General features: G+C 43.7%; 1 protein-coding gene across 4 annotated transcripts in view; it reads right to left on the reverse strand.

Annotated features, from left to right (window-relative positions):
- plxna1b (plexin A1b) overlaps window positions 1-27,746 on the reverse strand; it is a 180,199-nt gene that overhangs the window by 121,823 nt on the left and 30,630 nt on the right. For all 4 annotated transcript variants that reach the window (XM_079342273.1, XM_079342276.1, XM_079342274.1 and 1 more), the window contains exons 2-3: window positions 23,462-24,885; window positions 8,188-8,370 (exon numbers count right to left, since the gene is read on the reverse strand). In XM_079342273.1, the coding sequence (XP_079198399.1) occupies window positions 8,188-8,370; window positions 23,462-24,646 (1,368 nt within the window). In that variant the 5' untranslated portion in view covers window positions 24,647-24,885. The remainder of the gene's footprint in view (window positions 1-8,187; window positions 8,371-23,461; window positions 24,886-27,746) is intronic.

The raw sequence follows: 27,746 nt of genomic DNA on the forward strand, positions 1-27,746 counted from the left end.
AGAGAGAGAGAGAGAGAGAGAGAGAGAGAGAGAGAGAGAGAGAGAGAGAGAGAGAGATAACATCATGGCCCTGAAAAGCCCCCAAAGCATATGACATCCATGTGACGGCACACTTGTAACAAATCACACACACAAGTAGTAATCACATTTTCTGTTGACAAAAAAAAAAGTGTAAATGTATGCAAGGCGGAGTAAACAAAACTGCACATTTGTTTTCTTATACAAAACTGTTAATGATCCACTGAATCAGAGGAACTAATCAAAAACAATCTATTTAGAATCTATTAGGCTTGGCAACGGGTAATCTGATAAGCCCGCTGCAGTCTCTGCCCATAGGAGATTGTTTATGTGTGCACATCTACTTCTGTCTGCATTCTTCACAGAAGATTAACTAATTTCATATTTACAGCCATCATTTGGTGTAATGGAGATGAAGAAGCCCCTCACATCCTGTGATTTACAGAGATAGAAAGGAAGCTTTGCTCCATTTTCAGTCATTCTCTGTAAAAGCTTGGTCATTCCTGCTACTTATTGAATAGCTTCGTTGTGAAGGCTTTGTGGAGAGTTGCACAGCCATCCATAGACAGCCGCCTATGAGCTGCTGGGCTTAACTCCAATTAAATATAAATGTGAGACGTTGAGTAAAAGTGTGTGCGTGTTTGTCATTTGAGAGAGACAGCCACTGTGGAGCCAACAGTCATGTTCGCTTCCGCTGTGCCACTCATGCCTAACCCTCTGGACACCGTGCTACCGTCCAACAAGCCCCAGTGTGTGTCCAGATTTGTATATACCTGCATGATTGTGCTCAGTTTTGCTTGTTAGCTGGAGATATGGCAACCCCTTCTGGTGTCAGTCTGCATGTGTGTAGATGTGGTTGTGCGTTTTGCCGTTTAGGCTTGGCACTGCGCCATACACCAGGTGTGGTGTTGGCAGTATCAGTTTGCACCGACAGCGCTTTGCTGGTACACTCAATCCCCTTCTCTACCTACAACGTTCCTCTCTACAGGCATAAATACAGCTCCATGTCAAACATTTGTCACCCGAATTTCAAACTCTGATCCAATACTGATCGTAACTTTAAATTAGACAATAACACAAAAGCCCCCTCTAACAAATGGTGTTTTTGTACTGTACTAGAAATACAATTAACAACAGTATTATAGTGTGACAACCCTTCATGAATCAGTGTAATTAATTTATATTGGTATGGGAGAGGTGCTAGTGTCAGCTAATGCTAACATCTAGATGCAGGACCAGTATCTGGAAGGAGATACATCAGAATACCTCATCACATTACTGACATTAAAACTTTACAATGTACAAAAATATGAACTTAGTCTGCCATGATTATACCAAGAGCATGAAACTAGAGTTAAATTTCCTATGGTCATGAACCCACATAGAAGTAAAACTGATGAAATAGTAAAACAGCAAAGGGCATGTTACTTTGCACATATATATGACATGAAAAGCAAGGCTTCTTTGATGTTCTATCCCAAGATGTCTAATGAAGATGACCTAGAAACAGGCTGCCCTAGTCTTCACTTGGATCATGTGAGTATCCCAGCTTGCATCCAGGCTCTTCTAATCTTCCCTTAAAAATGGATTCTAGCATGCTGCATTTATTATTCATCTGCCTCGCTCTTTCTTTTCCTTGTGCCTCCTTTTTCTCCCGGCTTTCTCTCTTTCTCATCTACTCCTCACTTTGCCTCATTAACCCCTGGTAGTAGTGAATTAGGGTGTGCAGCGCAGCAGAGGTAGTGAATGGGTACCACGCGGCGCAGTCGCACGCTCTCTGGTTAGGCTAGAGTGCATTAGCACTGAGATTATCCAAGACAAAAGTGCTCTCATCAATGATGTCAGCCAACACGAGAACAAACTGTTGAGAAGCGATTACCTGTGAACATTTTACAGAACTGAACTTTTACTGCCACTTCATTTAAGAAGAGGTGTTTGCCAGATTTATCAGCATCACGTTATAGTGATCTGTGAAAAGTCTAAAGTGATGGTAGGAAGGTAGTATCATTATGGCAGATGAGACATTTGTAGGTGGGGAAGTCAGAGGTCCTTGTTTAATGAGTGTGTGTGTGTGTGTGTGTGTGTGTGTGTGTGTGTGTGTGTGTGTGTGTGTGTGTGTGTGTGTGTGTGTGTGTGTGTGTGTGTGTGTGTGTGTGTGTGTGTGTGTGTTCTTCACATACTTTAACAAGCAAACTTCTGACATGCTCATTTGGGGATCTGCACTCTGAATGAGTGCGAGTTAAGTCCTTCCCTTTAATGAGAGAAAATGAGGAAAAAATAGCAATCACTACATCTCATCCTACACACACACACACACACACACCTACACAGACACACAACGCTCAACTATTATCAGGGAGAAGAATCTTTGATCACAGGCTGAGACAGAAAGAGAGAGCAGAAAAGAGAATATGTGAGCAGCAGATGAAACGAGAGACTCCGGGATCTAACATGAAGACGGCCGTATGGAAGGTTCCTGTTACTAATTTATAGCTGTGATTTTAAAGTCGCTATCTCAGTTAGAATTAGAGTTATAGAGCCTTTTTAAATGCACAGTATTAGAGGATAAGATCCAACAATGTGAATGACCCATGAAAGCAGAGGTGGCAGCACCCAGGGCCTGAACACACACACACATCTTACATTCACTGTGCGAAATTCTGCACCCTCCGAGACTTGAGGGTGTGTAAGAAATATCTGTGAGAGTGTGCATCCACAGGGAGATGCTGTGTGCTTTGTCAGGTCAAGTGTAGCCACAAAAGAAGACGTGCCAACAGATGGGAGAAGGATAATTGATATCCACACATACTTCTGGAGGACGCGTGCGTGCACACGCATACAGACGCGCTCATTTCTGAAAGACCTGGGAAATATGCTGCGTTTTCCACACGCGTAACGCCGCACACGGTCCACCTGTTGCAAAGCGGGAGACGATACGGAGAGGACAACGCAGCCACGGAAGCATACATCTTCAGTATGGGGAGCTGGTTTTGCCGGCTCGTTCCCTTCATTGAGATGATTTCATGCTAGGTTGAATGCTAAAACAGGGTTTTTTGTGTGAAAGATGTGCTGTATCTGCTTGGCTTGTCGCAGCCACATTAGGCTGAACTGAGCTGTTTGTAATTGGAAAAAGCTGTTTTAAAGGCTGGACTGTGAGGAGAAAATGGCACATTTTTCTCTTAATTTAGGAACATCCTGATAAGATTAGATGAGTGATGGCGCTTAGGGAACGGGCTAAATTAAGTGGAAAAATTGAGTGTTTCGATGTAAAGTGTAAATCATCCGTTTTGTCTAAAGTCGTATTTTGATCTCTTTTATTATTCATTTCCTCCTCCCCCCACACACACACACACCGTCTCTCTCTCATCTGCTCCGCTCTTGGGTTTGTGTGCGAGTGTGTTTGTTCGTGTGTGTGTGACCCAATGCAGCGTTGTGAACTAATGACCGAGGGCAACCAAAGGCCTGCACAAAGGCAGCCTCTGTGCTGCTGCCGGGGCTAAACAACTCGTGGCCGAGCCAAATGACGACATGAACACACACACACACACACACACACACACACACACACACACACACACACACACACACACACACACACACACACACACACACACACACACACACACACACACACACACACACACACACACACACACACACACACACACACACACACACACACACACACACACACACACACACACACACACACACACACACACACACACACACACACACACACAGGCCTGCACAGAAAATAACGTTACTCTGTCAAATTTTCTGATAAGAGGTTTCGGTTTAAAATGTTATCCGGAAGGGGGGGGGGCAATTCTTTCATTATCACTTCTCTGTGACTACACTAACTGGTCAACTGTAAGCTGTGTGCTTCCACAGTGTTTGTATTTGTTGCTCTCTGGGTGGAGGTCAGCTCTGTAAAAGCTGGGAGGTGGACACACACGTTTCAATGTAAACCCCAGGCACGTGTGCACACACACACACACACACACACACACACACACACACACACACACACACACACACACACACACACACACACACACACACACACACACACACACACACACACACACACACACACACACACACACACACACACACACACACACACACACACACACACACACACACACGGGACTTTGACAGGGCAGCATTATGCACCAGTGGAACAACAATCATCAGTCAATTAGGCTGTGACATGGTCTCTTGACGGTGACACCGGCAGTCCCAGTGGAATACAACATTGACGTTACACAGCAACATAAACAAACAACAACAAACGGTCACTTGTTTTTGACTCTGAAATGCTGTGTGAGATACAGTCACATCTCCTGCATGTTTAATGGCGTTTGTAAATGTTTATAACGGACATTTTACCACAGGTTGCATGACCATCTCACCTGACACTGGCTTGTGTCAATTATGGTGAAGCTTAATTTTTTTTTTTTTTTTTTTTTGTGCTACTGTGATTATTTTTGTATGGTGTTGTCTAACTTTATTTGATGTCGTCCACAGCTTGTAAATAATGGCTGTGACAAAATAATTATATAATCTCTAATAAACTGTCCAGCTCCGTGTAAAAGAAGCGTCCAGTGTGTCGCAGCTTGTCTGTACCAAATCTAATCTGGCTTTTGATGTTCAGATAGTTGCTGCTCTGTTTGACGGCGTCATCCTCTCACCCTTAAGGATGAGGAAAGTGAAAGCAGCAAGGTTCTAGCTCAAGGACACCTCACTGGAACAAATACTAATCAGTTTTAGGAAACACTTACGCTAATGCAGAGGTGACTCATGTTATCTTTTGTGAGGCTCTCACGCCGACGAACTGGCACTCTGCTGCTCTCAGCTTTAGGATTCCCATTTTACAGAACTTCTTTTTTTCCCGTGTTGATGAACTATTGGATCAAAATGAGAACAATGGTTTGACTTTTCTAACACGTTTTTCTGGAACTCTCCCCTCCTGCTGATGTTAAAAGCCCTTGCTTTGCTTCATTGAAGCCTCATTCAGATGAATAGGCATTAAGCGGCTACTCCCCACCGTGCCCACCTGAGCCTGGCACGGCCACAGTGGGCAAACACCGGGCACCGGGGGCTCCAACCACCTGGCCATAAACATACAGCAGATGGCGTGAATCTGCTCCCGGTGGAGGGCGCAGCTGAGGAATCCTTACGTGTCTTATGTGCAGTATCAAAAACAAGCCCTTTTAATAGGTATTGGATTATCGACCAGGATCCTCTCTTTTGTCCTCAGGCCACCTATCGAGTTTGTGTGTGTGCCCTGCAAGTGTTTGAGGGTCATGGTGGATGCCCTTTCATTGTCAATGCTCAACAGCGTCTTAAAAAGCAGAAGTGGCCAAGAGAATCGTCCGAATCACTGAATCAAGACTTTCATTTGGACGTCCATCTGCTGCTTTCTTTCTGCACAGACAGCGCTTGTTTAAAAAGGTCGCTAAAAGACAAAACAGGGCGAGAACAGAAGGAGAGAGACAACCCAATGAGCAACGACAAGGGCAGACAGACGTTAATGAAACAGTCAAAGTGAATGGAGGTCTTCAATCCTAAATATTAAGCACAGGACAGTCAGATCGCTGCTGTGTCCTTGACCACAGCGGTATCCAGATGACGGCTGGAATCGGTTAATCACACAGGTGAGACATCACCTCCGCTCATTACGTCCCGCTCTTCGAGCTTTCTTCCTCTCCATCTGCTTATTCCTGATCTATCTCCCTTCCACTCGCTCCCATCTCTTTTCCCATCGTTGTCCCGTCAAACCAAGGTTTATTTGCAGCAGCATCCTTTGTGTATGTCGGTGTGTGTCGTGTTTGTGCACAGAGGGACTTCATTAGTGCATTAAATATGTTGTTTGTGCCATCATCGTGTTGCTCTGGAGAACCTCGAGCATTACGGTTTGTTAAAAATAGATTGAGTGACGCTAACACAGGATTTCTAAGTGCTTTTAGTTCAGCAAAGGGACGAATGAAGAGATGCTTCAGTTAAGATATTACTACTAAAATATAACACGTAAACTTAATCCAGGATGCTCATGAGGAATCAGTCATTTCTATACCTGTGCACATAGCCGTCGCCTTTGAAGCCACTTTATTGGGTTTTGTAAATCCTTTCCGTCTCTCTATCCCAAACTAGGACAGAAAGGAGAGCTGCTTCCATCCTGCAAAGAGCCCTCCTGTATCTCTCTCTCTCTCTCTCTCTCTCTCTCTCTCCCTTCCACATCCTCAGGCGTGGCTACACAGCAACATTCAACACTTGTGAGGGAAAGTCAACAGGGACAGTGTAAGAATAGGACAAGGCTCCACCATCATGGCCTCACGGTCTGCAAACACTCCCACACAACTGTCCAGATCTGGAAAAACAGATCAGCCACGTCCAATCACATCCTGATGGTTTCAAACATCATGTTACATCTGTAAGGTAATAGAAACACACTGACAGACAACAAGTCATAGAGGAAGAGGCTGAACGTGAACCAAAGAGCAAGACAGCCCTTTTGTTTTTCTCTTTATCTATTAGTTTATTACTTTGACTTGTTTCTGTCAAATGTTTCACTTGGTTTCCTTCAAAGCAGGATTTAAATTGGCACTGCTGCAAGTGAATCTGTGAGTGCCGTAGTGTCAGCTTTTAGAGATTGTTCTGTCTTTGTTAATTGAATATTTTCCAAGAACAACATTTTTTTTTGGATTTATTTTCTGTCTGAAACAGAAGGCAGCCAGAAGAAAAGCAGGCTCTTTGGCTCTGTCGCTTAACACGAACACACACACACACACACACACACACTTTCACGTATAAAAGACACACCTCAACAACCTGCCGCAGCATGGCTTTCCCAGGTGACACGGCCCATGCACAGATCCCTCAACCGCACAGAGGACATGTGACGACAGCTAAATAAAGACAGGGACTACTGCGAGGCTAAGTGAATGGATGTCACTTTGACAAATGCACAGGCCTGAATCTTAGTCAACATTGTATCGTTTGTTGTCTCTCACTCCTTCATAAACACACACACACACACACACACACACACACACACACACACACACACACACACACACACACACACACACACACACACACACACACACACACACACACACACACACACACACACACACACACACACACACACACACACACACACACACACACACACACACACACACACACACACACACACACACACAGAGACAGAGACAGAGACAGACAAATCCATGCCATCACAAGCACACACATTATTATGCGTATTGTGAGTGACAAACACACAAAAACACTGCGTGCATACACAAACACACAGGCTGATTATACATTCATAATATTGAATGGATGACAGGTCTTGAGCAGTGCAGAGGGAAAGCAGTTGAATTCTAATGAGCTACCATTTACCCCGAGAGTCCCGTCCTCCATAGACTGGAAACACACACACATATATATATATATACATATATACAACCACACACGCGTATACACACACACAAACTTGCCGCATAGTAACAAATGCGTAGTCTGTACACAAACACAGCCGTATTAAAGAAATGATGGCACATAGCAAACGGGTGCCTTTAATATACAATCCAAAAGCAGCTATGTACAATTCATCATTCAAATCAACAAAAAGAACAATAAATAGTACATACTTCAAAGGTCAGACTCTATGAGAAGACAAAACTAAAAACCCCTTTCATGCATCAGCTAACTTAGTCTGTCCGGTCAAACCATTCTGTCCGTTATCTGCCCGGCTGAACGCTCCTCACTGCACAGTTAAACACGTCCGCCAGTCAGAGCTTGATGGGTTGATTGAAAGCTAGCTCTTAAAATTAGAGGCGAGAATACATGGCATCGAGGCACTGCAGTAATGTTTTATGACTGACGTGACTTGACTACCATGACAATCGATGGGAGCGAAGCCTCAAACTCGCTTTAAAGCGCTCGTTAAATAAACAGGTTTTAAAGAGGTACTTAAAAATCCGGTCGGAAACGGCCACTAGTGAGAAAAATGGAGCTGTGTGCATTAAATCTGATAAGATGTGACGACCTCCGCTGACACTTGGAGCAGGAATACATAACACTTTCTAAGTGATTTCCTTACTGTGCTGGTCTTTTAAATGACAATGAGCAACACTTAGAAAGAATTCTTCTTACCTTCTTCAGTTTTCCGTTCCTCGTGCCAACAAAAGCAACGGTATTGCCGCGGTAGTCGTAAGCTGCCACCGAGGTCATGCCATCGTCTTTGTCGATGAAGAGCGGGATGCCCTCGATGGTGCTGGTTCCTCCCAGAGGCTGGTTAAAGTCCTGGCCGCAGAAGTTATCGTCAATTTGGAGCGGCTGTAGAAAGGAAAAAGACAATCAGGCAAGAGGTTTCAACGTCTCGACTTAGGTCTGATTTGTAGATTTTACATTGTGTACCTTCATAAGAAAAAGAAACACTAAAGTGTATTGTAAACGGCACCTTTGCATGGGTGAGGTGTGCTAATTGACTTTTAGGATGTTGGTGTGAATTATATTTTTTTTTATATAAGTGTGCACAGCACGACTTAATAGAGTTTAAATGTTGCCCTCTAAAAGTTTGAAGTATGGAGAGAAAGGGCACTGGGGGAGAACAGGTGATGTAACAACAAAGGTCCTGGGTTAGATCCACTTCCAGACACAAGGCATTTGACTCCCTAATTTTCCAAGGACACCTCTGAGAACAGCAGCAGAACCCTGTAAGTCCACTTGTTACTTGTTTCCATGTCACAGTGAGAGTACAGACAGGGCTAAAGGTGAGTCCTCTTATTTCAACACTTTCAATTCATGATACAACAAACTAAGCAGCCAATTCAATTATGAACACTTCCCTTCTTTCTCTTTCTCTGAATCCCACCATGAAAAGCCTTCAGCAGATTGTGAAGGGTTCAGTCAGAGCCCTGACACGGCACTGAGGCTGGTGACCATGTGACATTATATGCTGCATTCCTGCATCATAAGAGGACCATCACCCAGGGCAACCCACTGACCCATATGATGCCTTAACCAGTACCCGCGCGCACACACATACACACGCGCATACATACACACACACACACACACACACACAGTGGAGTTGGATGAAAGTTCAACAAACAATGAAGGTTTTGTTAAATTATCATTTTTTAGATTAAATTGAATAACAGTCGAATTTGATCAGAAATATTGGTAATAAAAGAATCAATGACACGATTGATGACTTACGGAAAGATATTCCTGATTTAACTGCATAGGACATTTTTTTCCTTCATATTTTAAACATTTAACCATTACTCCAAGAAAAACTCATCAACCAAATAACCAATAATGTTGTTGTTGTTGTTATTGAGAAACAAGTATGCACTGAGCTGTAAAGCATTATTTGGTTATTTGAAGATGCCTAACAACACCATAGAAAGAGAGCAGCCTTGAAGCTAGCTAACATCTTGGTTGCATACCTTTAATATAATATAAGAATTCAAACATCGACCAGCCTGATTTCATCACGAGTGTGAGTGCAGTGGTGCACTCACACTCAGGCGTGTGTCAGACCTGAGCTCTTTGACTGATCACTAAAGTGAGTAACTAAATAGGCATCAGTGTGTGTCAACCAGCGGCAGACTATTTGTACTGTGAGTTAGTACACACACACACACACACTTGGAGAGTGTATAGATGGTGTTGTAATCCACCGTCTTATCACTACATCATCTGATTGATCCAAACGGGAGAAAAGATAACACACACCCTCCCTCGCTCCCTCACTCGCTCCCTCCCAATCTGCCTAAACTGCCTGCAGCTCAGCACATGTCAATAATGGGTTTTTTTCTCCTTCTACTTTTTTTTACTCCCCGTCTCTGTCTCCTTCAAGCGGCTACAGTAACCGAGCAAACGTCAATATCCCCTCCCTGTCCTTTTCTACCTCCATCCATCCGTCCCTCCCTCTAAACCCATCTCTCCTCTGCAAGTCTCCCTCCACCTCCATCTCTTGTCCCCCGTCACTAACACACCTCTGTCCCCAAACACCTTGCAGAGGTATGTGTGTACCAGACGTAGTCTCAGTGATATGACCCATTCATTTCTGAAGCGCACTATTGAAGCCCAATGATCGGAGTCGCTGTCTTGGAAATGCTGATTTTTTTCCGGTCAACCTAGTAAAGGGCAAAGAGCTGGAGCTTCTGCGGCTTTACACCTCCTCTTGGCTAAACGCACCCACCTGTAAGTCAGATCAGACACACCCCTTATTACTCATAACCTTTATCTTTCTTTAAATGAAAACATAGATGAGTTACACCAAAATTCACTCCCTGTACATGATATGAGCTGCATGTATTTCATTCCATATGACATTCGAGGAACTGCAGTTTTTTTTGGATTCATGCGCTGGCTTCATTTGTCATCACTGGAGGCTGCTGCTTGTTGTGTGTGCAGGGTGGGGTAGGGCTATCAACTGGAGACAACAAAGTGCTTGCTCCCTCTTGCTCTCTATTTGTTCCTCAGGACTGTAACGCCACATGGTGACGTGTGTGTGTCCTTTTTTGTTTGTTTGTGTGTCTGTGTGTACACATAAGTAACGGACACACACAGCCATTACCTGAAACAACTTTTGTTTGTGACCATTAATAGCTGGGGGGGGGGGGGGGGGGGGGGGGGGGGGGGGGGGGGGGTGTAGTTACTTCTCCTCCTGAACAAAGTCAACTGACAGCCGACAAACACCGACAAACGCACAGAAAATCTTGTAAACTCTATGCACAACATACACACACAAAATACACACATTCAGCCAACATAGCTAGTTTCTTGTCTTTGTCTACAGATTAGGTTACAAGCACCGAATCATGTGCGTCCATGACGCACATCTAGGGTCATGAATTTTAAACCCTTATAGTCCAGGGATTGAAATTTATCAATATGGGTTGAAGGCAGCGTCGAACGCACACACAAACAATCCCATGACGTCAGGGCCTCGGGGAAACAAGTTAAAAGGGTTAATCCATCTTCTATGGACGGGACTAATAGTCGAAAATAGAGTATACAGTATCCCCTGGAGTCTGTAAGGGTTAACATACAGCACTACACAACATGCACACACAATCTCACACACACACAGCAGCCTGTTTAGGTCCCTGTGGGGCACTGGAGGGTAAAGGTGCTATTGCATTCCTGCAGGTCTGGAAGGTTTAAACAGCATGGATCAGCATGGAATAACGGGCGTTTCCCATGAGGTTGGAAAACATTTTAATGGAGGCTACATTCTGATGTGGGCTCTAAAAGATTCCCACGTGAGCTGGGGCTGATATTCAGTATGGAAAGAATATTTCCCCTTGTGGTCTCTGCAGGGTTACTGGCTGGAGACTGCTTAAAATGTCCTGAAGGGTTTTCAAAGACGCATAACTCTACGGGGAAAGATTTAAGACGACAACCTTCCAGTGACTTTGGTGAAAGGGTCGAACCAAATTTCTTGTTTGGATTTTTTTTTAATGACTTTTTCTGTTTTCACAAAAACAGGAAGTGTAATTTGAGTGAAAGAAAAAACACAACATTCTCTTTCTGAAGAAATAGTCATGTGCAGAAACTTCTAGCAAACGATATTGTTGGTGTTAGAGCTATTCTGGTGTGAGAACGATTGTGCTCGGGCAGACTCTTCTTGTTGTCCTTGAGCTGAAGCACATAGGCGGATGTGCAGTCTTAGAACCAAGCAGCTATCGTCTGACAATGACTTTGCTTTTCATTTCTCGGTGAAAACAGATATCCATACCCCACTGTAGACTTCCAATCATTATGCCATCTAGTTGTACCAAGTCCCAGGGACGGATCCAAGAGTGGTCGTCTTCCACCAACCCCCAGATGCCACCCCAAAATCCTGAAGTACGATCATAGGCAGGACTCTGAAATGCACTATTTTAGCTGAGTTACAGGATTTACATGTTGCCAGACTGTTGTGTTAAGAAAACATTTGTCCTATAGTTTTAAGTCAGTAGTTAAAGGACATGTGATAAATAAAGTCAATAAATGCTATGAATCAGTGTTAGAACACCCAAGCACAAGTCAGAGCCCAGATAAAAATGCCTGAACAAACCTTCTCTTTAAAGATACTTCAGAAATTTCACCAGTTCAACGTTGCAGCTTCCTTAGCTAGTTGTTGATTTCAAAACTATTGGCGGTTAATCACTTTGACTATCTATTCAGTATTACACAGACCATTACACCCAAAAAGGGTTAATAAACAGGCTGAGGGTGCAGCATTATTCTTGTTGTGTGTATACAGGACATGTGAGCTGTTAACTGATATTCAAGGTCACAGAGAAATATGTGACCAAGAGATACTGCCGATACTTTATGGCACACAAAGACAAACACACACACACACAGAATGTTTTTGTCAGCAAACAGCAGTAAGTGTCCTGCTCTCCCCTGGGGTGGAGTTGCTTCACCCATTTCTCACACTGAATTACATTGAAATATAGTCATTCATATGGCACCTAACACGAGTGTGTACTCAACTCAGCCCACAATAACACTGGCTAATTGCAGATGTGCGCTGACTTGCCTGCATCGACTGAAGGGAAATGGTTGGATAATCATTTCCCTATGATTGCTATTTCTTTAACTCATTACGTGGAGAAAATATGTTTGGGCAGGCGGGCACACATTACGCCAACCTCAAGTGGAATTGGTCAATAGTAAGCTCTATTCAGTGAAAGATGTGGAAACAGCAGAATACAATATGGGCTTATGTACAGGAACATACATGGTGTTGTGGATTGAACGTAGTGCAGTGAATTATGGCTGTTAGGGTGGAAAGAAAACATGGACTGGAACAAAAAAAAACATTCATGTATGTGCACTGACTGTGGCGACATGTAAACATGCCTGTGTTTCTATACTTCAAATCTGTTTATACTGAGAAAACTGCACAATATATGTTTGTGTATGACAGAGCTGGAAAAGAGAGAGAGAGGAACAAAGGACAGAGAGAACGTAGTGGCGGTTTTTAATGCTGACAGCACGTTTCTTGTGACAAGCCTTCGATTCATCAGTGTGCAATGTGGTTGCATGTGGAAGTCCAAAGTTGTGTCCTCGTGAAACGACCACATACACACAGATTACATCCCAAGTGTTGTGTTTCAATGTTATTGTAACGATGTTACCTGCTGCTGGAGAGACAGAGTTCAGTTTGCGTGCGTTCATGTGTGTGTTGTCCTCGTAATGCAAAGAGGAGAGGACAGTGAGAAAATCATCTCACACCGACCACACAAGCTTTAGCTCGTCCAACTTGTTTTCATATCAGATGAGAAGGGATTTGTACGTACACAACCACACACAGACGTTTTGATGAGAGTACGTTGGCAGGTGCAGGTGCCTGCTGTGTGCGTGTGTGTGTATGTGTGTGTGTGTGTGCGTGTGTGCGTGTGTGCGTGTGTGTGTGCGTGTGTGTGTGTGTGTGTGTGTGTGTGTGTGTGCGTGCGTTGGTTTTTGAATGTGACTGGCTCCAAGCAGAGTGAGGGATTCTGGGAGAGGGTAGCTCATAAATTACCCAGAAATCACAGCAGGGGCTTTGAACTTCTGGAGACACTGCTGGAGTTTTATTTCAAGATGAATAAACACAAGATGAGTTTGTGAGTGTGTGCTGGTTTTATCACATAGAGGAGAAGCGTTACGTCTACAGTAATGGTCTGCTGCCGTCTCCCAACTTCCTGTACACACATTTTCAAAGTAAAAGAATTAATACTGTGATTTTGTTTTTACCCGACACCAAAAATGATGTGCATAAAGGAATTGTGTTGGATCCACTTATTGTGGATGATCTGAAGTGACTCACCCCTCATATTGTGCCTTCACAAACTTGTGTTTGAATTTTCTTGGAAAAGTTCTTTTAAACTGTAAGAAGCTACTAAAAAGAGTTGTTTTTTTCCTACAGATTTCTCCATTCATTTATTTTATTCAATGTAAAAGCACAGACAGATGTTCTAAATCTAGTGAAACTCCATGGTTAAGACTCAAAGAGAACACTGCTCCAAGGATGCTTTGTACATAAAAACAAAAACAAATATGCAGCATCAAACAGCTGGAATACAAACTAGTACACATTAAGAGACACCTTTGTGTTTCAGATAACTAGATGTAAAGATCCTGTAAGGATGCACAGTGACGTCAACTGTGATGTTATTACCTCCATGGACACAGTGTGCGTGTGCTCAGTTATGTCTCAAAATGGCTTCACAAAAAGCACAATGCATCACCAACATCATGGGAGCATAATGTGTTTGGAGACGCTGGAGTGTTTTGGTTTTTTTTTTTGGTTTTTTTAAAGCAGATGATTCAAATTTCTGGACAAGTAAAATGAAATTCATTCTATTGTAGGATGAAATGTATTTTTGTGTCAACTACCCATGAATTGTTTCCTAATGAGAGGCTGAGGTTGTTTCCTGTTTTTGTCTGATCAAAACCGATCAATAACTCATAAAAAGAAAGCTTTTGCAACGGTTTCATAGTTACGGGTTGCAGGGTTGTAATTTCGATGTTGAGTGCACTCCAGGATGACAGAGAAACCTCAAGGAGCTGGCACCTTTTCAGAGAGCCGATTCCAAAAGCTGTCACCACATGAAATCCACTGAAAATCCAGCTGAATGGCAAAGACAGGGGCGGAATAATATAGACTGAACGACAAGGAGGAAGAGGCACTCCTGTGAATGCACACAAAGACGCATCCAATCTCTTGAAAAATAAACAAAAAGACAAATCTGAGGAGCTCAGAGGCACACTGGCGTTCATCAATCGCCACAGCTGCTGAGAAATATGGGGGGGAGGGGTGTTATAGACACACACCTTCTTGCTTCACTATCAACCAACAGAGGTATAAGCATCCTAAAAGTGTAAGAACAATAGCATCACTTGAAGATGGAATATTGTCCTCCACTTTCTGTTAACTGTCCTGAGATTGGGTTTGAGTTGGGTTATACTGATGTCTATTGAGCAAATGACACAATAGATTCTGCAGCCTAATCACAAGAATAATCACACAGCATACAGTATATTCTGCTTTTCACACCCAGCCGGAGCTTAATCTGAAGGGAAATATTGACAATGCCGTCCATGACTGTCCACTGCTGTTGTCTTTATGCTTTTGCAGGAGTTCAGTATGAAACGTTGATGATCTATTGTGTGCCATGTGATGGGTTGTGGCGAGCAGCATAGAGTAACTATGTGCTAATTATGATGCTGATCAGCTGTCTCCAGTCTTTATTGAAATATTTTAACATTGGAGACATGCCAGCCTGCTTCCAGTCCCCCACCATCATCCCTGTCCCCAAAAAACCAAGGACCACAGGACTTAATGACTTCAGATCCGTCGCACTGACCTCTGTGGCGAGTTCACACCACAAAGACCCCCTTCCTGGGTTCGCCTACAGAGCCAACAGCTCTGTTGACGATGCTGTCAACCTGGCCCTCTACTCCATCCTCAAGCACCTGGACTCAGCAGGAACCTACAGTACATTAGGATCCTGTTTGTGGATTTTAGCTCTGCCTTCAACACAATAATCCCGGCTGAACGTGCCTGACTCCACCTGCAGGTGGACGTCCCGTCTGACAGGAGACAGCAGGTGAAGATGAGGAAGAATGTCTCAAGGCTCCATTCACCAGTCTGTCAAGCTCCTCCAGTTCACACACGACACCACCACCATTGGACTCATGTCTGGTGGGGATGAGTCTGCCTACAGGTGGGAGGCTGACCAGTGACCTGGTGCATCGACAACAAACCTAGAGCTCAACGCTCTGAAGAAAGTGGAGATGGTTGTGGAAAAACGCAGCCTCCATTCATATATTGGTAATTGCTTCTTGTATTTTATTTGATTTAAGTACTTGTAATTTTTTTAGCCTTGTTTTTTCTTTCGCACCAATACACCAAGACTAATTCCTCGTATGTGTAAATGTACTTTGCAATAAAACTGATTCTAATTCCGATTCTGACTTTTCATTAACTCCTGCTATTCCCACAAGGTCTGAATTGTTTCTACCCATTTTAAGATCAATATTCTAGAATTTGTCTCCATTTAAAAATAAAACTCCATGTAGAAAAAATACATCTAAACTTGTACCTCGAGGATGCATCCACATGACGTCTGTAGAGCGTGTTGTTGTTGTAAAGCTGATTTAGATTTTAGACATTTAAGCAAACAAACGCAGATACTATTAGCATGCATTGGACAGAAAGAAACTCTGGCCCACATTTTCTGATGACTCCTGATAATGATGTATGCAACACAACACCCACACACAGTACAGATCAATACATAATTACACTGACAATTAGTATCATTAGAGTGATGTGAGAGATGAGGATTTGTTGAGCTCAACACTCCTCAGAGAGAGAGAGAGAGAGAGAGAGAGAGAGAGAGAGAGAGAGAGAGAGAGAGAGAGAGAGGGGGGGGGGGGGGGGGGGGTCAGGAATAAAGAGAAGGAGAATTAAGCAGCTCACACATTGTCTGCATGGGGTCTATTCCAAAAGGTTTTTCTATTGTCCTTTAATAATAGGATGACATACACACTTGAGCACGGAGTGGTTGTGACATTGTGAACACACACACACACACACACACACACACACACACACACACACACACACACACACACACACACACACACACACACACACACACACACACACACACACACACACACACACACACACACACACACACACACACACACACACACACACACACACACACACACACACACACACACACACACACACACACACACACACACACACACGTCTGTCCTGTAAAAAAACTATTCCCTTATTTCACATCAAATCACAAAATATTAAAAGAAACAAGACCTACTAATATTATTATATAATAATATTATTATAATACTAGTGTATAATGTTTAAATCCACCTGCCCAATCAGTGTCTCCTAGTTCAACTCATTTAGACTGTCAATTAACTCTAGTCATCAACTCTGGTTCAATTAATCAGATCTAATTACTGAAACGCATTTGCCAGCACATCCTTTTAGATTAGATCTGCAGGAAGAACTGCGTTTCACAGAGGTTAAAGCTCGGCACGGACATGAGATACACACAGATGGACAAAGAATGTTCAAAAGTAGAGAGAAAAACGAATGTTGTTAATATCCCCAGTGACCACCGGACAGGCCAAATTCAGAAAAACAGGATTAAAGAAATAAAGCAAAGCTACAAGACTAAGTCTGAGAAGCAAACAGGGTCTTAAACCTAAAGAGAGTCCATGATGTACTCAGTTCAGTGAGTCAATGTAATCTTTCATCATCCACAGGTAAAAGGATCGGTTCATTACAAATATGCATCTGCTGCTTTAATGTTGTATTCAGACTGAGGTGCAGCTTGCCATCACTTATTTTACTATCTTTGCTACTTTGATAAAAGCTGTTACAACGACATAGATCGCACTATGTTGGCATCCGCGTTTCTATAATCCCCATTTAAAACATATACTGTGTGTGTGTGTGTGTGTGTGTGTGTGTGTGTGTGTGTGTGTGTGTGTGTGTGTGTGTGTGTGTGTGTGTGTGTGTGTGTGTGTGTGTGTACACAGTATATACATACACACACACACACATTTTTTACACATACATATATCAAGGGAAAAAGTTCCAAACACATTGCCTCACAACTAATGTCTTGAACACTTAACCAATAAGCACAAAGATGACGTTCCAAACTGATGTGTTCAACATTGATTCCAGGCTATACATCACTTCTCACCTTTGACACTAATGGCCGTGCGACAGCTGGCCTACGCTGCATCAAAAAATGAATACTGGAGATCAACTTTTTGTGCAAGGACCAATTCTCCCTATGATTGATGCGTTGGCTTGTGACACAGTTCAAAACCTCCACATCCATCTTGTGATTGAGAGAAAGCAGCCTGACGCGTTCAACACTCCTTGATATGAGCCTCATGAAGGGACATTTCTCAACAAGGCATTTCTTTCTTTCCTTCAGTCGCATTTAAAGTCATTCATTACTTTGAATGTGACCACGGTAGGTCCACAGCTTAAATGGCGACGTTAGAAGGTTGTTTATTACAACAAACAGCGAGTGAGGTCAAAGCATCACAGTTCTGTGTTAAGAAAGTAGCACCATCATACAGCTCGGTTAAACGGACTCCAAAAGACATGAATGTTTCTAATTATGAGAAAATAAAACGTATTGAAGGGTACCAGACTTTAGTCTGTGTTGTCAGAAAAAGCTACAAATGCAACGCATGTAATGCCAACAGCAGCATCCTTACAGCTTCTAGCTTTTGATTTTGTCGCCTCATTGAAAGTTATTCTATCAATCTAAACAAGAACTGTCTCAACGCTTTGCTGTTTGGACAACTGGAGCGCCAAAAGCACAATGACTTCAGAGATCCGAGGGACGACACTGCCCTGATGTTCAACACAAAGACTTTGGATGTCTTTCTGGAACTCAGGGACTCGGTGTGTTTCGATAACCTTAGAAGTGACTTGTATATTGTTTTGCATGCTGTGGAGAGCAAAGCACACGAGTAATTAACTTTAAATAAGATTAATATAGTGAGTCAGAAAAAATGCTTTGGAAAGTGACCCCAAACAAAGACACGTACACACACACACACACACAAAAAGGGGTTTTGATTTGTCCTCTGTATAATCACAGCTATACCTTCTAGATATACACACCCTGTCAAATAAACACACACTGGAACACACAAGCGCGCACATTGAGAGTTAACATGACAGAGTGGCGTGCTGCTGAAGAGGACAGTGCGGTGGCCAGGTGACGGACAAGATATTATTTGTGTCGCAGCCAGCATTCAATCACCCTCTCCCTCTCCTCCCTCGATCGCTCTCCCCTCTCGCTGTCGTCCGCCCTTTTCTCCCGCTGTTCTTGGCATTGGCGGCGAGAAGATTTCTGGTGCCATCACTCTTCCTCTCGCCTCCCTCTTCTCCGTGTCGGTGAATCACCGCTCGTCTTTGGCGCGCACGCTGGCTGTAAAAAGGACTGCTGCTCTTTCCTTTTCCTTCTCTCCGTCACTCCCTGCATTCCATTCTTTTCCCCTCTCTTTCTGCTTCGATCAGCCGTCATTGATATTCACACTTTTGTCGTTAAAGGGATACTTCATCCATTTGCATGAAGCTTTGTATCATTAGACACATGGTAGTAGTGTTGAATGATCGTGAATCATGGGTGAAGTATCCCTTTAAGGTTAGGTGTAGGTTAGGCCACAGATTGGAATCAGACAGCTTTAGACTTGACTTCTTCAAAAGAACCAGAAAATCAGTGGACAAAAGGTGCGTCTAGTTTGATGTAAAACTCGAGTTATGATCACTGTTTCCTTTCTAATAAAAGTCCAGCTGCAGCAACATGGCTCCATACCAAACTGCAGATACTGCACTGAATCTCAACTGCAGCATCACGTCAGCATACAGTGAACACAGGTGAAAAGGCTGCATCACTCGCACACATCCATGTGTACGACCACTGCTACAGATCAGCTTAAAAGGCAACGCTGCTGCATGTTACTTCTTCTACTTTACTCTCTCAATCACTTTCCTTTTACTGCAGGCCTCTTCTTTGGCTCACTCTCTTATTCTCACACTCACTCCATCTCCCTCATCTCCTACATCATCCTTTACATTCCCAAACTCTCCCCCTTACATTGCTGAGCCCAACTCTTACTCACTCCGATTCCCTCGTGCTCTCTTCTTTTTTTCTTCACTAGCCCACATCCTGCCTCTCTTTCTTTTATATCCTCCAGTTCCAACACATTGTCCTTATCCCACCTGTCTTTATTCAAATTCAGCTCCATCTCGCACACTCTTAACCTGGCACCACTCTCTCTCCGTCTCTCTCTCTCTCTCTCTCTGATCCTCCCTCTGTATGGAAATGGTTTGTATTGATCCACTCTCAAACCGGGGAGAAGGTCAGGGGTTTACCAATAAAGCTCAGGGACAAAACAGAGACACACAAATGAACACAGACAACACAGCAGTCAAATATAGCCGTGTGTGTGTGTGTGTGTGTGTGTGTGTGTTTGTTTTTGTGTGACTGCTTTGTTCAAAAAAAAAAAATAGTAACAGTTCTGGCGTGCCCAAACATTTGCGTTAAGAGGGCAGATAGGAATGTCATCCTACCGACGACCACAGGCGAATAAATCAGGATGCAGCGCTAACATGAAGTCAACACGGGGAGCCGACAGAGCTCCTGCTCATCCATCATGGCTGTGTGGCTAACAGCTGTCCAGGCCTCCCTCACCTCCACCCTCGCCTTGCCCTCTCCACCGCTATGTGGCAGGGTCAACTGAACGTCGTCACCCCTCCACTCCCACATTGCACAGCCTTTCCCACACTGCTCAGTCACATGAGGAAGGCTGTTTAATGGCTGAGAAAATGTGGGTGGGGTTCAGTTCACCAGGTTACATTCCTCGCTCCGCGAGAGAAACAAAAATGTCAAAATGACTCCTAGTTGGGCTCATACGTTTCTACTGCATCTCAGACTTTTTTTTTTTTACACCATTTCTAATTTAGATAACCAGAGCTGTAAGAACCAATGTAAAGAAATCAAATGGGTCTCATTTGAGCCACCATCACGGCTTTTCTGCGCCAAAGTTTGTCGCAGCAGTTTGAGATGCCTTAAAAACTAAACTATGATTGACAAGATTTTCTTTGTTTGAAATAAATGTTCTTACATGCAAAATGTCACTGGCTGAAAATGCTGCTTTTTTTTTTTACTCAGCACTGACGTAGCGGCAAGTAAAATACAGGCGTCTTGCAAAGTGCATAATATGATTCAAAGTGCAAAGAATACAAGTAATTTTAACAATAACTTAAGTGTACGGAAGGCTAGAATAGTTAACCGCGTCACATTTCTTTGAGGTAAAAATAACACAACAGTACTGAAAATACAAACCGTAGCGTGAAACTAATTCTGTCCTGGGGGGTTTCCCACCCTCAGGTCCTTGCTAAAGTTGATGTTATATTGGATTGATTTGGGATCATAAGATTTGTTAGCACTTCCAGTTTTATTGCATGTTAATTGTTTTGCAAGACTAGTCATTAAAGTAGAAATGAAGTAAATGAAACTTCATGTCTAATATGTTGCTTTTATTTGTCTACCCGATTCAACGGCTGTGTGCACTGCGTTTTGCAAGTTTGTTGTTGTGTTTAGTTATGTAGCACAGCATCAGCTCCCAGAATAAAAAAAATGTGTATTATCAGTTATTCATACGAGGTCAGATTTGAGGTCCTATGGATCACTGACTGAGGTTAAGGTCATTCGCCGGCAGCTGACATCAGGTCAGTGATTCGGGTCCACGGGGCAGACGTCATTAACCTGAAGCCGACCTCCCCCAGCCTTGCTGCTGCTGTGGGGTCAGCCAATATGAGCTTATCTGTCAGGCGATTACATCACTGTTGATGACAGCTTATGTTGGACTTTTTGAGGGGACTCTGAAGTTGCAAGGGAATTTGATTCTTATCTTCAATGATGTTACAAAGCCGAACGACAAAGCGTGAGGAGGGCCAAAGAATCAGACTGAAGAGTTCAAGAGTAACAACAGCACTACTGTGTGACAGGAAATGTGCATGGGATTTAAAGATTCATTCATTTGTGTTTTGTTAGGAGAACCCTGATGTTATGGAGTCTTTTATTTATATATATATATATTTTTTTATTTTTATTTTTTATTTTTTTTTTCGTTTTGGTACAGCTGTGCTTTTCATGATACAACAAGTTAAAGTATCTACAGGCAGCATTAGCATGGCTGTGTTAGGTGAAAGCAGGGTGTGGAGTTGGAGTCTTATCAAAAGTAAACACACTGCACAGCAGTATCATTATATTTGAAGTTCAATGGTCTATCTATTGACAGTTCACGTGTGTGTGTGTGTGTGTGTGTGTGTGTGTGTGTGTGTGTGTGTGTGTGTGTGTGTGTGTGTGTGTGTGTGTGTGTGTGTGTGTGTGTGTGTGTTCACATACATCTGACCAACAGTTCAGTAAGTTAATGTTTTTTCTTCCCAAATCACATAAACAGTTGATTTAAATGATTTGGTTTAATACAACAGAAGTGTATAGCGAGAGCTCCTGCTGCACAAGTGCAAAGGTCTAATTGAAATAAATGAGATGGCCTGCTTTTTTTTTTTCTTTTTACTCAGAGCTATTGTGAGAGTGATGGGCCCTAAGAAAGAGAAGCAAAGGAAAGAATAAAGACAAGCACTGAACAGGAAAGATACTACAGCATCTATAGAAGGTGGAATGAAAGAGAGAGAAAGGGAGGGGAAAGAGGTCTTAGCGGGGTCTTTCACATTACTTACACTACCGCACAAAAAACACACCTGTGCACTCAAGCTCATAAAAGACGTACACAGGGCAAAGGGTCTTTTCTTAGCAGGTAAAGAACTCCATTTTATGCAACGAAGGGCAAATGGTTTGTGTTTGTCTTTAAAGTGAAGACACCTGCTGGAAAAAAAAAACGGTGTGCACTGACATTTAAGAAAAAGCTTTAAAAAGCACCTTTAATCAAGCCATCTTAGAGAAAGAAGAGCAAAACGGAGGGAACGGATGGGAGAATTGAAGAGCACACAAAAAAGAAAGATGGGGAGTGAGACAGGTGGTCACTAAAGAGTGAGGCTCATCAAACACTAATAGAAGGAACAAAAATATAAGAGGCTGTGGTCTGGAGCGAGGGGGTTTACGGGGGGGGGAGGGACAGAAGAGTATGAGGGACAGAGGTGAGAGAGAAATAGATGATGAATACAGATGTTTAACAGATGCTCATTGTTTTGTTTGACAGTGTAGCGCCTTTATGTTTCAGATGTGAACGCAGGTACACGAGTCAGTTTGAGCTGTGTCTTCTTTAAGGTGCACAGATACAATACAAAATAAATTTTAAAAAATCATACTATAAGATTTGCTGTTTTTTTTGTATGCTGTCTCTCACAGTGGAACTGCACCTACAATGTCAATTTCAGACCCCTCCGTAATTTCTAAGCTTGAAAACTTGCAAAATCGCAGGGTGTTCAAATACTTCTGTTCCTCACCGTGTGTGTGTGCACAAGTGCTACTGCTGACTGACATTTCACAGATCCAGGGGACTGGGCTCATGATGCACTCACTCAGAGCACAAAGAGGTTCTGCATGTAAAAAGTTGTCAGAGAACGTGAATGAGTCTCTTATGAATTCATTGATCATGGTCAGTATTTCATTAAAAGGGTGGGGTTTAAAGTGTAAACAGATAAGATAAATATCGGACTGACTCATGTTTGAGTGTATATTTAATGTACGTCTGCAAAAATATTCACTTCTGTCCTTCGCTCCTGTTCATCAGTGAAAAGCAATGTTGTGAAACTCTCCCAAAAACAGAGTGAAGAAAGTAAGTACTTGACTGAAGACTCGAAAGGCATAAAGAGTAGATTGGGGCTTACCGAGTTGATGCAGGCGAGCTCCTTGTTAAGCAGCCAGGGTAAGGAGAGTTTCCCATCTCCTTTGTAGCAGGACTGAATTCTTTCTTTGATCTTTTCTTTTATCCTCCTCAGGGTGAACAGGCACAGTGCAGACTCTTTGGGTGGTTTGGCCCGATTCTTCTGACCCTGTGAGAAGATTGTGAAGAGGATGTCTTCATTCTCTGAGATCCCCAATGAGTTGGCCAGCTGCCGGCCGGGCCGAGCCAAGAACGCGTCCTGCACCAGGCGGTACTCCACCCCGTCTTTGGTGCAGCCAATCGGGAACTCCACGTAGGAGTAGAACTTGGGGTCGTCCACGCAGAGGCGGACAATTTTGGACGTGAAGAACTGCTCTCCGCTGGCATCAGGCGAGGTCAACTGGGTGTCCAGCTGCATCGTCAGATAGTACACAAACTGTTCACTGCTGAAGCTATAAACATAATAGATGTCAAAAGCCGGAAATTTGGACAAAGTGTCTGACGGGATCTTCAGCTGAGAGGAGACAAACTCATCCTGATAAACAAAGCTGAACATGTCTGCGTTTTCTTCATTCTCCATCAGCTTGCGGCTGGACAACGTAGGGAAGTACTCGGACTTTCCATCGATGGGCGTCCCGATGAAAAGCTTGCTCGTCGGACTGTGAGGGGAGCTTATGATGACCCCAGACATCGTGCCTGACTCTGCCACACTGGAGAGGTAGTGCTCCTTGCGATGGTGGGGCTCGCCTAGCTTGAAGAGGTCATCCAGACGGAGGAACTGGCAGATCCCCTGTGAAGTGCTGCCGCAAGCGATGAGGCGATTCTGTGCATAGTCTATAAGGAGCAGCTTGTTCACGTTGGGGGTTTGGGCCAAGTCATGAGGGCACGACTGGACACTCGGCGGAGGGTAACACTTCTCATTGTCCACCACCGGGCCGGTCATGTGGCTGCGCAGTTTGGTGAGGTTGCTAGACAACTTAAAAATCCAGTTGATGGCACCCACATAGACTTCTCCAGTTTTGTTGTGGATGGCCAGATGTGTAAGCCCCGACTCGGAAGGGGCAAATCTTTTGAAGGGCGGGGGTTGGCCTCCAGAGAGGGACGAGCTCATGACAAGCAAGAGCCCCAAGAGTAGGAGGAAGTAGTTCCCCTGGCCAGGCGACGGCGCTGACCGAGCTAGGGGGCACATATCTGGAGTGTCAGGAGGAAAGGCTTAGGGGGGGTTGGGGAAGGAGAAAGAGAGAAGGATGAGGAGGACAAGTTCTGGCACCAATTCCACAGTCAGGTTTTGGTTCTCTCTTCTTTCAAAGAATGAGGAAGGACAACTTGGGGGGAGAGAGAGGGATAGTCCTATTGATCCGCTGTCCCACTCTTAGCGCTGCAGGCCGGCATCGGGTACATCATCCGTATAGAAACGAGGTTGGAGCCCTGTAAGGCAGAAAAAAATAACATGGTAAGTGTCCAAGAAACATTTCATATTGACTATGCATCAAGAAGGCAGAGAGGCCGATCATGCTCACATATTGCACAGCCCAAACCAGAGGGAAAAAAAAAAATCCAGCTGACATTTGCCCCAGTGATAAATAAATTATATCGAATCAAGTCTGGAAGGCAAATGTGTGTCAGCATTTAATTACGGGTGAAGATAGCAGGGGAGGCATTGGGCCGATTATTAAAGCCTCTGAACGCACAACGCGAGTGTTGCTGGAATGAGTTATGGGCTCACAACATTGAACTCTTTAATATTTCATAACTTTCAACTTCACCATGGTGGCTTTGGAGGAGGCGTTGGTCTGAAAAATTGCCAGCGGGCACTGTTACATTGACAGCAAGCAATTTATTGCTAGGTCTGCTCGAAGGCTTTCCTGTCATGAGTTTCAACAGTGTCAACACGCTATCAAGTAAACCCCCTTTATTGTAATTACGCCTGCAGTTCTGGCAAAAGTGTTCGGGCATCAGGCGCTCGCGCAAGCACAGCAGGTCACCTGACAAACTCCCCATTCCCCCAGGAGGCAGTCATCACAATATAATGTATATACATCAAGATAAAGTGAAGTATAGAAAAATACAAGTACCTCTGACTGTGATGTGTGCTAAATATACAGCACAACTCTGATTTAGCAATCACTGATGGTTTTTGAAGGGTCCTTATCTTAGAAAACAGACAGCCAAATCTACCCCGTTTTTCTGACCACAATCAGACAGCCACTGTGCATTTCATCGAGAGCACCTCCATGTTTAAAACTGCAGCGCTTTGGGGGCGCGTCCCCATGTATCGAGGTTATAGTCCTCAAGCGGGCGGCCCGGGTTCACGTCCGGCCCCTGGCTCCCTTTCCGCATGTCTCTCTCTCCCTGATTTCCGCCTCTGTCCCCTTTCCTCCCTCTATTATAAAAAGGCAAAAATGCCAAAATATAAATCTTTAAAAAAAATAAAAAAAATTTGCAGCGCTTTGATGTTTTTATTTTTTTAAATGCCTCGGCTCAGCGGAGGTCTAGATATATGTTGTGGCCAGAAGAAACTTAACCGAGCTGAACTGAACCTCTGCAACAAGTTTGATTGAGCTTATGTGAGAAGGCTATTATCTGGAGAATTCACCTCGAGCCAGCAGTGGTGGTGATGCTTATAAAGTGTGACCGCTGCACGGTGCATAGTGTGTATACACACGACTGCTACTTTCTCCTGTGCACTTGGTTAAACGGCTGCATTCTGTTTCCTGTTCGTCAGTATGTTGCTCTCTGCTCATTTGTTGATAGTGTGACTCCACTGAACAACACGCAGCATTTTATAAAAGGCAAACGTTGTCATTACAGCATTGTATAGCAGACTTTACTGCTTTGGCCGCTACTTCCACATCACTTTTTTTGTTTTTTAGGAACCCCCCCCCAATATATAAAAAATACAGTTAAAAATTTCAGTTTTATAAGTGTGTGTGCATTGCATATGCATTACATTGTAAAGGACAGACTAGAGAGGATTTATAGGACACTGGTTTTACAGGTAAAAGACAACGAGGACAGGAGATGGAGTCAAGAGGGAGAGCAATTGCTCCTCAAGATGTCCTGCAACAACAATCGCACGAGGAGGAGGAGGAGATGGGTTTGCAGGGTGCGTGCTGTTACTTGACAAGCCAATCATGTTCCTGCAACACTGGAACATTAGCTCTCCTGTAAATGCTGATTATGCTAAACAGGAACGCAACTCTCCCAGGGACCCCACACTTCAATTTCACCTTGACTATCAAAGTGTCTGCGCAGAGGGTGTTTTATGACCACGCCGAATCAGAAAAGATGAGACACGACAGTGAGATGAGGAGGAGAGGAGAAGGGGGGGAAAGAGAGAGGAGGAGGGTGGAAATGTGAGAGAGAGAAAAAAAAAACAAGAAAGGGGAAAGAGATAGCAGTGGGAATGTTTGTTTTTCCTTTCTCTTTCTTTCTTATCTTAGTTACTGCCTCCTGCTCCTCATGTGGTCAGGAGGCTATCCGTCTATCAATCACAGCGCAGAAAGAGTGTGATCAGTGAACAAAGGTACGGATGTCAATGAGATCTAAATTCTGTTTGTCTGTTTTTTTGGTCTAAACAGCTAACCTTAAAGATAGGTATAAGAGAGAGAGTTTGGGAGTGCTCGCAGGAGGAAAATAAATGCACTTTCCCATGTATTGAAAGAATTAAACAACTCAGAAAGAGGAGTCATTGAATTGCACATCAATTTCAGTCACTGCAAAGAGTGTGAGAGAGAAGAGAGAGAGAGAGAGAGGGCGAGAGAAGGAGAGAAGAGAAATAGTGGTGGCGATGTTCGTGGAATAGCAAACCATAGCTCAGCTGAGACAGTGCTAGCCAGGTTCAGGGAGAGGTGGTGTCATCCAATTTCCACAAATGAAAGGCCAGCAGAAGACAAATGTGTAGGAGTGAGAGAGAGAGAAAAAAGAAACTGAAGTTGAAAAAAAGGAGCAGAGCTTGAAAAAAAAAAAAAGAGAGAGAGAGAGAGAAAGTGGGAGACGGAGAAAAGGGAGGAATTGCAGGGAGAAAAAGAGCTGAAGGGTGAGCGAGAGGAGCAGCAGGAGCCAAACAAAAGGCAGCACTTCTGGTGCATTTTAATCAGAGCTATACCAGCGCTTGAATCAAACACCTGGGGAGCCCCGAGGATTGAAGCAGCTCAGCGCGGTAACTGCAGACAGAAGGGCCTGAGCTGCAGCTATCAGATATACCCACGCTCGGCAGTCTGTGAGATTAAAGCAACTCCATGCAGATCACAGCCTCTTCCACATAGGCAGCCGCAATAAAATAACGA

Source organism: Symphodus melops (genome assembly GCF_947650265.1).
Source record: "Symphodus melops genome assembly, chromosome: 4".
NCBI classification, from domain to species: domain Eukaryota; kingdom Metazoa; phylum Chordata; class Actinopteri; order Labriformes; family Labridae; genus Symphodus; species Symphodus melops.